At 46.8% G+C, this 13,414-nt stretch overlaps 1 protein-coding gene across 1 annotated transcript in view; it reads right to left on the bottom strand.

Moving 5' to 3' along the window:
• LOC115479334 (putative cation exchanger C521.04c) overlaps positions 1–13,414 on the bottom strand; it is a gene marked incomplete at its 5' end in the record, with an annotated part of 107,400 nt that overhangs the window by 26,161 nt on the left and 67,825 nt on the right. The window contains 3 exon segments of the mRNA XM_030217208.1: positions 1,662–1,784; positions 9,291–9,390; positions 9,916–10,099. Coding sequence (XP_030073068.1) covers positions 1,662–1,784; positions 9,291–9,390; positions 9,916–10,099 — 407 coding nt within the window.

Below are 13,414 nucleotides of genomic sequence, written 5' to 3'. Positions count from 1 at the left end.
GAGATCGGCCGGCCGCAGCGACCACACTTTTTAAATCCACTCGGGACCTTCGAGGACATCGACGGAAAAATCGCGTCGGCGAAGTCAAAGTCGGCAATGGTGGCTAAAATCACACCACGAAAAAACTAGCCGACCGAGCGGCCACTAGGCCGCAACGAGGCGTCCCCGCTGGAAGCGAGGGAAAAGGGGAGCGCGTGCTCCACACGCGCAGTCTTTTCTTTTTTTTTTTTTTTTTGTAAAAGAAAAATAATAAAAGGAAATTAACTAAATGAACGAAGCGCGATCCGCGTATACGCGATCGCAAGAATCCGGCGGCTGAAGTAGAGAGAGCGGCAAAGCACGACTCTCTCCAGGCGCGGAAAAAAAGGAACTGGCGGGAGCGGTCGCGCACGGGCGGGAAGACGGCCGCGCATGCGCGGTGGGCGTGCCCTGCGTGCCGACCGTCCCGCGAAGCTTCTTTCCGGTTGGTGGGGGCTGCCGCGGACGTCACCCAGTCGTGAGAACAAGCAGCCTGCTTGTCCTCGGAGAATGTTGTTTACGCCTGCCAGATAAGTGGCTTGGAGCACCATGCCATGACGGCGAGCCCAGAGCCACATGCTGACGGCTTCCTGACACAGGGGGCGAGATCCGGTGCCCCCCTGCTTGTTGATGTAATACATGGCAACCTGGTTGTCTGTCTGAATTTGGATAATTTGATGGGACAGCCGATCTCTGAAAGCCTTCAGAGCGTTCCAGACCGCTCGTAACTCCAGGAGATTAATCTGCAGATCGCGTTCCTGGAGGGACCAGCTTCCCTGGGTATGAAGCCCATTGACATGAGCTCCCCACCCCAGGAGAGACGCATCCGTAGTCAGCACTTTTTGTGGCTGAGGAATTTGGAAAGGACGTCCCAGAGTCAAATTGGACCAAATCGTCCACCAATACAGGGATTTGAGAAAACTCGTGGACAGGTGGATTACGTCTTCTAGATCCCCAGCAGCCTGAAACCACTGGGAAGCTAGGGTCCATTGAGCAGATCGCATGTGAAGGCGGGCCATGGGAGTCACATGAACTGTGGAGGCCATGTGGCCCAGCAATCTCAACATCTGCCGAGCTGTGATCTGCTGGGACGCTCGCACCCGCGAGACGAGGGACAAGTTGTTGGCTCTCGCCTCTGGGAGATAGACACGAGCCGTCCGAGAATCCAGCAGAGCTCCTATGAATTCGAGCCTCTGTACTGGGAGAAGATGGGACTTTGCTAGTGAAGTTTCCGATTGGAGGGGCTGCCGTGGACGTCACCCATCAGTGAGAACAAGCAGCCTGCTTGTCCTCGGAGAAATATTAAAACAGCACAGAACATTTGAAGGCAGCACAATTCCACTGAGTTCCAAAAGTAGCAACCAGGGTAAGTATTACACACAGCATGTTATTTTCAATCTTAGATAAGCAAGAATGACCCCTTGCAGGAGACTCAATATGCCGTAAGCTCCCCCCGTTTCAGGAGGATGAGGTTAGGCCGCTCAATGTTACTAACAAGCTTGTCGGAAGAATGTCACCTTAGATATCACCCAAAACAAGTTACAAGGAGAAAAATGAAAGATTGAGATTGAAAGCGTTTACAGCAGAGGGCAAGAATCCCTACTAGCGGTTGCTCTAAAAGGACAACTAGAGGAGACTTTCACCCACCGTTTCTGGTTGACAGCTCTGGCAGAGGAAGAGCTGTGAGGAGTTCTGGCCAGTGTGCCAGCAGTCATGACATACAAGCTTCCCGTAGACTTTGGAGAACATAGTTGGAGCAAATATACCTGATGATAGCGGAGGAGAAATCATCAAGAGGTGGCAATGAGCAAAGGGATTACATTCAACTACTTATTCAAGTCCCAGGAGGGCAGCAATAGCCAGATTCCACAGAATCAATGTGCTTGTTTTCACTATTGCATCCTTTCTAGGATTTTATCCTAGGTTTCCTTTGTTTTATTTCTCCATGCTACAGGTATGGTGTCTAGTTCTGGTTGGGTGACAATGTCATGGGCAGGGGGTAGGGGTGGTGTGGAGAACAAAGAAACAGAAAATGGGTAAAACATATAAAGGAAAGCAAGACAAATTAATGGGGAAGGGACAATGTACAAAAATGAAAGGACTAAAGCAGCATAGATTTATCACATCAATAGGACCTGTACATTTCAATGTGAGTGAAACAGGAAAGTTTTTTTATACACCTTCGGAAAAGGTGACAATTTTCTTAAAAAAAAAAATCAAAATCAAGACCTCTGGCATGGATCAGTGATAACACCTTTTTAGAATTATGTTGCAAATACACACAAATGACCAGAATGCCTGCACATATCCATGTAAATGCCAAAAATATGGCTATCAGTTTGTAAATATGTGCATATATTCAAGTGTATTTTTCAGAAATGGACATATATTTATACACATTTTAGTACTCTGTAAGGGAAAGTAGGCATCTACTTTCTTTATAGAATAGGCTACACATAGCCACCCTCTAGGTGTCAAAGTCTAGGAACCCCTTTACAGAATTCTGTATTGCAGCTAAATGTAGTCACCAGCTGAATTTCTGACTGCACCCCACCTCTAATTCTTCTCCTCTTTATGTGCTTTAACTTAACTGTCTATTGAGGGGCAGAACTTTAAAAGCAAATGACTTTTGTGTTAAACTCCAAAGTTAAATGGAAAGTTTTTGAATACTGGCTCCATAATTGGCACAACTTACAACATACATTTTATCAGATGACAAAATAATATTGGATGGTTCCTGGGCATTTTAGCACCTAAATATAAGCAACACTTGAGTGCTAAGATGGAAAATTTCATACCTGGTAATTTTCTTTCCATTAGTCCCAACAGATCAATCCAGAGATTTGCGGGTTATGCTCATCTACTAGCAGATGGAGATAGAGAATACCAAAGCTCTACCATATAGGACTATTTTTATTTATTTTATTGCATTTGTATCCCACATTTTCCCACCTATTTGCAGGCTCAATGTGGCTTACATAGTTTTAATAGCATTGTCATTTCAGGATATCAGTTACAGTTAGTATTGTGTAAAGATTAAGTAGGGAAGAGAGAGGAAAGAAGAGATTGATTAGGGTAGTTATAGAAGGTGGACTTTCATAACTGAGTAGGTTGGTGGGGTGGTTTAGTAATGTTATCGATTATCGGTTCTCATTGTAGGTTTTGTTGAAGAAGTGTGTCTTCAGAGCTTTGCGAAAGGTGGTTATTTCAATGATTGTTTTCAGGTCTGTAGGTAATGCATTCCATAGCTGTGTGCTCCTGTAAGGCTACCCTATGCAGCAGCCTCAGTATTGTCGATAAAGCAGTGACGAGAGACAGAGAAATTTCCTGCCTCTTCAAACAGACCAGCTCCATAAACCAAGAGAACTGGCAGAACACAAATGTTGAAGTCGTCCAAGCGTCTGACATGCAGACGCCTGCGATGTGCTTCCCCAACATCAGGTGTATGTGCTCCAGGTGTGAATATGCCCTATTTCTTTCACCTTTCTTGGAAGGTTTCTTTGTGAACCACTTCTGCAAACATTCCTCTTCGAGAGATCTAATCGGACAGATACTGAAGATTGCCAAGATACAGGGTGGTCCTCTGGATTGATCTGTAGGGACTAATGGAAAGAAAGTTACCAGGTATAAAAATATGTTTTCCTTCCATAGAAATTGGAAGATCAATCCAGAGACTTGTGGGATGTAACAAAGTAGTCCCTCAAGGAGATTGGTACCTGGCAATCCCTGCTGTCAGAACAGAGGCCCCGAAGGCCACATCCCTTCAGGCCAAAATGTCCAACCTATAGTGTCTAGCAAAAGGTGTGAACCGAGGACCACATAAGATCTACAGATTTCCTCAATAGATAAGGCCTGCACCTCCACAAAGGACATAGCTTGCACCTGTGTAGACTGCACCTTCCTTGCCATGATGTAAGATAAGATGAGATGGCTTCTTTAGGCCACCATGCTATGGTAGCCTTGGACACTTGGCCACCCTTCTTGTGGCCAAACACAAAATGATCAGATCAATGGAACTTGATCACCTCCAAATAGTGAAAAAGGATCCACTGAACAACCAGATAGCAAAGAGCCTGAAAGTCGTCTGGATTATCCTCCCTACAGAATAAAAAGATTGGCCAATTGAAATGGAGCCCTGAGATGTCCTTCTGAAGAAAGGAAAGAACTATCGTGATCATTACGCCCACCCTCAGTGAAACAGAGGAAAGGGTCCCGACACGAGAGTGCCTGCAACTCCAATACTCTTCTGGTCGAAGCCACGGCCATCTGAAAAAAACTAACATCAGATCTTTCAGGGAAACTTTAACCAATGGCTCAAATGGCACCCTCTGAAAGGCCCACAGGACTAAAATAAGGTGCCATTCCAAGCAAATTAGCTTCCTGGGTGGATACAAATTATTAACACCTCGCAGAAAACTCAACATCTGGATGAGTCACCAGGAAAGTCCTGTGTATACAACCCTGACAACATGCCAATACTGCCAACCTGGACCTTTAGGGAACTCAGTGCCAAGCCTGTCTCCAAACCGTCCTGCAAGAAAGATAAAAATGTGAGCCAAGAATGCTGAAGCTTGCACCACATCCCTGGCCCAACACCAAGGCTTGAAGACCCTCCAAACCTGTGCACAAGCTGCAGAGGTTGATCTCTTCCTTTCCTGTAGCAGCGTGACTACCACCGCATCTGGATAGTCTTTCTTCCTCAACTTCAACATCTCAAGAGACAGGCCGTAAGAACAAAGGGGGATGGATCCTCCATGAGAACTGACCCTTGTGACAGAAGCCCCCAGTGGCCTGCTAAACAACGGGAGGCAGTCAATCTGAAGTCTGACTAAATATGCATACATGGTCGCTGAGTCCATTCTGGAGCCATCAGAATCATGGGTCTCAGATGACACATGATGAGCCCTAGAAGCCTGCTGATCATTGGCCATGGTGGAAAGGCAGCTCATCAGTTGGCAAGGGCTATATTAGCATGTCCAGGGCCTCCACAGTGGAGTCTTTTCTTCTGCTGAAGAACCAGGGCAGCTTGGCATTGTCCATCATCACCATCAGGTCTATCTCTTTCATCCCCCATTGGTCGATCGAAGGATTCCCAGGAGAGCTCCCTCTCCCCCCACAGCCAAGAGGTTGTGACTAAGTAATCCGCTTCAACATTCAGGTCACCTGCAATGTGAGCTGCTGAAAGCTGTGCCAGTTAAGTCTCCACTCAATGACAAATAAAGGCCGACTCCCGAGCCGGTAGAGCACTCTTCATGCCCCCCTGCCCATTGATGTACATCACTGCTGTCATGTTGTCAGAGAACCTGAACAGCTTTACCCCGCAACAGCTCTACAAATGTCAACAAGGTCTTTCGCACCATCCATAACTCCAAGAGGTTGATGAGCCACAATTTATCTATCACATTTATACCCCACAATTTTCCCACATGTTTGCAGGTTCAATGTGGCTTACAATAAACCGAAAAGGCTATCGCCAATCCGGTAGTTATATAAATACGATACAATACCTCCTGTCATGCCCAAAGACCCTGTGCCATTCTGCCCAGTGGGTTCCCTGGCATCCATAGTCACCACCACCCAGTCCGGTGACTCTAGGAACAAAGCCCCTCCCCAAGTTGCTCCCACTGAGCCACCAGCACTCACTGAACTTGGCCTGCACCATCCACAGGAGGCGAAGATAGTAGTCGACCAGTGGAGATCAACGACTGAGTAGCAACAGCTAGAGGGGCCTACATTAACCCACTCACTTTATTCACATTTATTCATGCCTTCATGTGAAACCGAGCCCAAGGTAGTACACCCAAGTTGGACATCATGGTGCCCAAGACCTGCATGTAGTCCCATACTCGCAGAGTCAGGAGCTCAAGATAGCTGGAATCTTGCGATAGTAGCTTTTGCCAATGAACTTCCAGAAGGAATACTCTCTCCACTTGAGTGCTGAACATAACCCCAAGATACTCAAGGGCCTGAGATGGGTTTAGTCACCTCTTGGAAAGACTACCCACCCCAGAGAACAACGAAGACTGACCACTCTGTCTGTGGCCTACACACACTCCTACCAAGAGGATGCTGTCCAGGTAAGATGAACTCTGATGCCCTCCTTTCGCAGAAAGGCTGCAATGACCACCATGACCTTGGAGAATGTTCGAGGTGCCTTTGCGAAACTGAATGGCATGGCTTGGAACTGGTAGTGTTTTCAGAGCACCACAGTGAAAGCAATTATGATAGGGCAGCCAAATAGGGATATGCAAATATGCCTCCTTGAGATCCAGATAGGTTTAAGAACTCTCTGGGCTGAACACATGCTATGGCAACCGCAAGGTCTCCATGTGAAGATGCCTTACTCGAGTGCCCCGTAGACTTGTTTGAGGTCAAGAATGGGATGTAAGGAGCTGCCCTTTTTAGGGACCACGAAATAGATGGAATAGTGCCCCCAACCAGTTTCTGCCGGGGCACCTCATGAACAGTCCCAAAGCGCACAAGCTCACAGAGTGAATCAGACCGCCACCACCTTGGTGGGAGCTTTCCTTGGGTATGCTAGATTAAAAAAAAAAAAATCTGCCAGTGGCTGAGCGAATTCCTGCTTCTTGATGTCCCATATGACCTCTAAGACCCATGGGTCTGTAGTGATTTTGGTACATTCCACCAGAAAGAGGAACAGCCATCCCCCAATGGCAAGCCTGGAGGAATGGACCAAGACTCATCATTCGGAGGAATGGGATGTTTGAGCAGCTCCAGCGGAGGCAGCTGCTGGATGCCCGTCTCCACAAAAGGACTGCTGCTTCTGCTGAAAGCACAGCTGCTGATATGAACTAGATTTCCACAGCCTACAACTCCTTGCAAAATCTGGGACAGAACTGGAGAAACAGAACAAATACTTCAGCTTGTCCTTCGGCAACCTTTCATTGGAGTTGCCCAAGTCTAACAATTTTATCCAAGTCCTAAGTGCATAAACGTAGGCCACGCCTATGCTCTGTCCATGTGAACACTACCTCGTGTTTACATGCTGTTAAGATTATAACAGCATGAAGCAAGCAGTTGCTATTTACATGCCTTAAGTGTACACTTACACACATGGATGGCAGTATTATAAATTTAAGTGCACAAATGGTGCTTAATTTTAGGCAACTTGTTATAGAAGGGGGGGATCGTTTTTTGTTTTTAATTTATGCTTATTTTCATTGGCTATACTGCCCTTCGTAACCAAACACCAAAGCAGTTTGCAATCAAATATCAAAAAAGAAAAGAAACAGAACTCCATCAATTAGATAGGAAAGCAGAAGATCACAGAACAGATGCAGTAGACAACTGGCTAGAGGAGCAGTACTCTTTATAACAGGGCACATACAAGACAATGCTAAGCTATTACTGCAAATGTTTTTCTAGGTCCCTTAACAGCTTAAGTATGCAAGGTACACCAAGTGGCCATCATCGTGGGTGTGGCTTGGATCTCTTTCAGGGAGAGAAAACTAACTTATAGCAGCAGCTTCAGAGAGCATTTTCCATCTCACAGATAGGCTGCAGAGAAAACTTTCTCCTGCTTTAGACTTAGTCCCGCCCACCCTACCCTAGAGTGACATGTCTTATATAACCTCCCTATCAACCCACTCATTACTTTTACATCACCCATTTCTATTCTTCTATCACCTTCTCCCACTACTCCAACCAGAGTTACACCTGATCACACTGACCACCCTTCAACATCTTCAGTCCTTCTGTGACTGTTCTCTTGTGCTTGACTGCTTAAATATTTTAAATTTAAATGCTTTACTTTTTGTCTATTAGATTGTAAGCTCTTTGAGCAGGGATTGTCTTTATTCTGTGTTTGTACAGCGCTGCGTACACTTTGTAGCGCTCTAGAAATGTTAAATAGTAGTAATACTCAAACCAAGGTAGAAGAATTTGAGATTATGCAGGACTTCTACAGTCACTACCTACCCAAATCATACCAGCTGGGACTACAGTCAAAGCTGGGGGGTCATACACTTCAAACACAGAAGATTAAGCCAGTCTAGAAAAAGCAGCAAAAGTACAGACAGCAATATTTACGAAACAAAAAATGGTTTTAGGCTGTAGAAAAACCTGGCAAAAGTAGACTTGCTAGCATTATAAAAATAGAAAGAGGAGAGGGAATTCATATCTCCATTTCCATTAGGATAGAACAAGCACTGATGAGCTTAAGTTGGTGGCAATAATGCATGCATGGACTATAGATGCAATGGGATACAGCCAGGCCTGACAACCTGTTCCAATATGAGTTCATATGTAACCACAGTCCAGGATATTGATTAGGTGCAGGGGATCCTTTGTGGAGGCAGGAGGGGATTACACTGCATGGAGGTGCCTTCAAGCCTTTTTTCTTTTTTTTTTTAAACACAACTGTAAGATACTTAACGTTTACAATAGAGTACTAGTAGCTGTACCGGCTCTAGAAACAACTGGAATCTTAGTATGCTGTAACACTGTTTTTAACTACTGCTTTAAAATTAAAATATATAAAATCTAGTACATAATCTTTAGGAGACCTCACATTTCTTCAGACATTTAATGAAATGTCTGAGGCCTCAGACGCTCATATAGTCATTGTTGGCCCTTTTAAAAGAGGGTATCAATGTTTTGTCACATATCAAATGCAAGGCTTCCTAAAGGAAACGTCCATAGACCGTTATTAAATGAACTTGGGGAAAACCCACTACTTCTGGGATAAGCAGTCTAAAATGTTTTGTACTTTTTGGGATCTTGCCGGGTATTTGTTACCTGGATTGGCCACTGTTGGAAACAGGATGCTGGGCTCGATGGACCTTTGGTCTGTCCTAGTATGTTAACACTTATATACTTAGGATTCTGAATGGAATCTTGCTACACTTTGGGGTTCTAAATAGAATCTTATTCTTTAGAATTTTAGAATCTTGCTACTCTTTGGGTTTCTACATGGAATGTTGCTACTCTTTGGGTTTCTGACAGGTATTTGTGACCTGGATTGGCCACTGTTGGAAACAGGATGCTGGCCTTGATGGACCTTCGGTCTGTCCCAGTATGGCAATACTTATGTACTTATGCACAACTGCAATGTTGGGCAGACTGGATGGTCCATGCAGGTCTTTATCTGCCGTCATCTACTATGTTACTATGTTAACATGGAGAAAAAAAACTTGGACGTGCAACAGTGTACAAAAGGCTCCAGTCCCTTTACTGAAAGGAAGGCATACAGTAAATAGGAACTTCCAGACAGGGCTGGGGGATGGCTAGTTGAATACCTTTTTTCAGCTTACCTCCCACAGAGATGAACAGCAGAGCAGAGCTGACCCCAGCAGACCTGCTGTTGAACCTCTGCTCCTGGTGTTTGATGCCTCCTATCACCATGCACAGGCCCTGAGGAATGAGGAATCAAAAGGGAATGAGACACTGTTAATGCACTTGGTCTCAAGTTCTGCATCTCAGGCCATGAACTGGGCACTAAGCAAAGGGGAGAGGCAGTCTGAGAATCTTTTGGTAATGCAGCAGTACAGGTATATACAACCATAGAATAAGGGAATGTCTTATACTACTATGCTTTAAAAATCATAAGCAATTCAGCCATTCCTGTGACATACCAATGTGTTAACACCATAACATTCATGAAAAAGGTAATAAAGAAAAAGCTAGCATAATATTAAAAGCAACTTTGGGATTGCAAGAGACTTTACACATTTTCTTTCCTAGTTTACTAATTCTGTCCATGCTCCCTTATTTGAGGGTACAGATCCAACTAGAAGCAAAGAAAAAAAAAGAATAGTGTCAGCTGACCCTCTCCAAGTTTACTCCTCCCACCCCACTGCTTAACTGATCACTATGTTCCTGCTCTAAGGTAGGGAAGGCACAATATTAAGAGAAGGACATGGCTTCAGCAGAACTCACAGGGACAAAGAGGACACAGCCCAGCACGGTACCGGTCAGAGCAGACTTCACCACCTCCTCATAGCACGAATTCCCCTCCCGGGCACCCTTGATCAGTGCAGTGATGTAGAATGTCAGCTCAACGATGGATCCAAATGTCGCATTCACTACAGCGCCCAATGCAAAGCTACTCTGTGCCGAGATACTGCAAGGTACAAGAATAAGAGAAAAAAAGTGATGTGGAAGAAACCCCCAGAGTACTCATGTTTCAAGCTACAAGACTAGAAAGACTTCAGAATAATCAATCTGGTAGCTTCTCTGTTGTACAACCCAATTCCTAGATCTCCTTTTTTCGGTAAAAACAAAATGAAAAGGTATGCTGTCATGCTAGGCTTCTGATATTACAAACTGCCAAGCTAGGAAAACAAGAGAATGCAATCCAAGACACAAACAGCCCCAGAGAAAATGATTTTTAGACTAAATACTGAGAATCGGCTGTTTGAAACAAATGTCATCCGATGGTAATAGTGTGTACCCTTTAAGAAGAGGGTGCACTAAGTGCACACTCTGTTCCCCCTAGAGTGCATGTGCAACTGCTGTGAAAGCACACCCATCAGGAAAGAATGTGCATACATTGTCAGATCCTATAAAGTTGCACTAACAGCCCTTAAAGTGGCATTAATCGGCACTATAGCGAATGCTACATACCTGTAGAAGGTATTCTCCGAGGACAGCAGGCTGATTGTTCTCACTGATGGGTTGACGTCCTCGGCAGCCCCCTCCATCGGAAAGTTTACTAGCAAAGGCCTTTGCTAGTCCTCGCGCGCCCATGCGCACTGCGCATGCGCAGCCGTCTTCCCGCCCGAAACCGGCTCGAGCCGGCCAGTCCAGTATGTAGCAAGACAATACAGTTCAAGGGAAGACTCAACTCCAAAGGGGAGGCGGGCGGGTTTGTGAGAACAATCAGCCTGCTGTCCTCGGAGAATACCTTCTACAGGTATGTAGCATTCGCTTTCTCCGAGGACAAGCAGGCTGCTTGTTCTCACTGATGGGGTATCCCTAGCCCCCAGGCTCACTCAAAACAACAACCATGGTCAATTGGGCCTCGCAACGGCGAGGACATAACAGAGATTGACCTAAAAAATTTACCAACTAACTGAGAGTGTAGCCTGGAACAGAACAAACAGGGCCCTCGGGGGGTGGAGTTGGATCCTAAAGCCCAAACAGGTTCTGAAGAACTGACTGCCCGAACCGACTGTCGCGTCGGGTATCCTGCTGCAGGCAGTAATGAGATGTGAATGTGTGGACAGATGACCACGTCGCAGCTTTGCAAATTTCTTCAATGGAGGCTGACTTCAAGTGGGCTACCGACGCAGCCATGGCTCTAACATTATGAGCCGTGACATGACCCTCAAGAGCCAGCCCAGCCTGGGCGTAAGTGAAGGAAATGCAATCTGCTAGCCAATTGGATATGGTGCGTTTCCCTACAGCCACTCCCCTCCTATTGGGATCAAAAGAAACAAACAATTGGGCGGACTGTCTGTGGGGCTGTGTCCGCTCCAGGTAGAAGGCCAATGCTCTCTTGCAGTCCAATGTGTGCAGCTGACGTTCAGCAGGACAGGAATGAGGACGGGGAAAGAATGTTGGCAAGACAATTGACTGGTTCAGATGGAACTCCGACACGACCTTTGGCAGGAACTTAGGGTGAGTGCGGAGGACTACTCTGTTATGATGAAATTTGGTATAAGGAGCCTGGGCTACCAGGGCCTGAAGCTCACTGACTCTACGAGCTGAAGTAACTGCCACCAAGAAAATGACCTTCCAGGTCAAGTACTTCAGATGGCAGGAATTCAGTGGCTCAAAAGGAGGTTTCATCAGCTGGGTGAGAACGACATTGAGATCCCATGACACTGTAGGAGGCTTGACAGGGGGCTTTGACAAAAGCAAACCTCTCATGAAGCGAACAACTAAAGGCTGTCCCGAGATCGGCTTACCTTCCACACGGTAATGGTATGCACTGATTGCACTAAGATGAACCCTTACAGAGTTAGTCTTGAGACCAGACTCAGACAAGTGCAGAAGGTATTCAAGCAGGGTCTGTGTAGGACAAGAGCGAGGATCTAGGGCCTTGCTGTCACACCAGACGGCAAACCTCCTCCAATGAAAGAAGTAACTTTTCTTAGTGGAGTCTTTCCTGGAAGCAAGCAAGATGCGGGAGACACCCTCTGACAGACCCAAAGAGGCAAAGTCTACGCCCTCAACATCCAGGCCGTGAGAGCCAGAGACTGGAGGTTGGGATGCAGAAGAGCCCCTTCGTCCTGCGTGATGAGGGTCGGAAAACACTCCAATCTCCACGGTTCTGCGGAGGATAACTCCAGAAGAAGAGGGAACCAGATCTGACGCGGCCAAAAAGGAGCAATCAGAATCATGGTGCCTCGGTCTTGCTTGAGTTTCAACAAAGTCTTCCCCACCAGAGGGATGGGAGGATAAGCATACAGCAGGCCCTCCCCCCAATCCAGGAGGAAGGCATCCGATGCCAGTCTGCCGTGGGCCTGAAGCCTGGAACAGAACTGAGGGACTTTGTGGTTTGCTCGAGATGCAAAGAGATCCACCAAGGGGGTTCCCCACTCTTGGAAGATCTGACGCACCACTCGGGAATTGAGCGACCACTCGTGAGGTTGCATAATCCTGCTCAACCTGTCGGCCAGACTGTTGTTTACGCCTGCCAGATATGTGGCTTGGAGCACCATGCCGTTCCGGCGAGCCCAGAGCCACATGCTGACGGCTTCCTGACACAGGGGGCGAGATCCGGTGCCCCCCTGCTTGTTGACATAGTACATGGCAACCTGGTTGTCTGTCTGAATTTGGATAATTTGGTGGGACAGCCGATCTCTGAAAGCCTTCAGAGCTTTCCAGATCGCTCGCAACTCCAGAAGATTGATCTGTAGATCGCGTTCCTGGAGGGACCAGCTTCCTTGGGTGTGAAGCCCATCGACATGAGCTCCCCATCCCAGGAGGGACGCATCCGTGGTCAGCACCTTTTGTGGCTGAGGAATTTGGAAGGGACGTCCCAGAGTCAAATTGGAGCAAATCGTCCACCAATGTAGGGATTTGAGAAAACTCGTGGACAGGTGGATCACGTCCTCTAGACCCCCGGCGGCCTGATACCACTGGGAGGCTAGGTTCCATTGAGCAGATCTCATGTGAAGGCGGGCCATGGGAGTCACATGTACTGTGGAGGCCATGTGGCCCAGCAATCTCAACATCTGCCGAGCTGTGATCTGCTGGGACGCTCGCACCCGCGAGACGAGGGACAACAAGTTGTTGGCTCTCGTCTCTGGGAGATAGGCGCGAGCCGTCCGAGAATCCAGCAGAGCTCCTATGAATTCGAGTCTCTGCACTGGGAGAAGGTGGGACTTTGGATAATTGATCACAAACCCCAGTAGCTCCAGTAGGCGAATAGTCATCTGCATGGACTGCAGGGCTCCTGCCTCGGATGTGTTCTTCACCAGCCAATCGT

This window comes from Microcaecilia unicolor, chromosome 10 (assembly GCF_901765095.1).
Source record: "Microcaecilia unicolor chromosome 10, aMicUni1.1, whole genome shotgun sequence".
NCBI lineage: Eukaryota > Metazoa > Chordata > Amphibia > Gymnophiona > Siphonopidae > Microcaecilia > Microcaecilia unicolor.
This window is presented reverse-complemented; position numbering and strand designations above follow the sequence as displayed.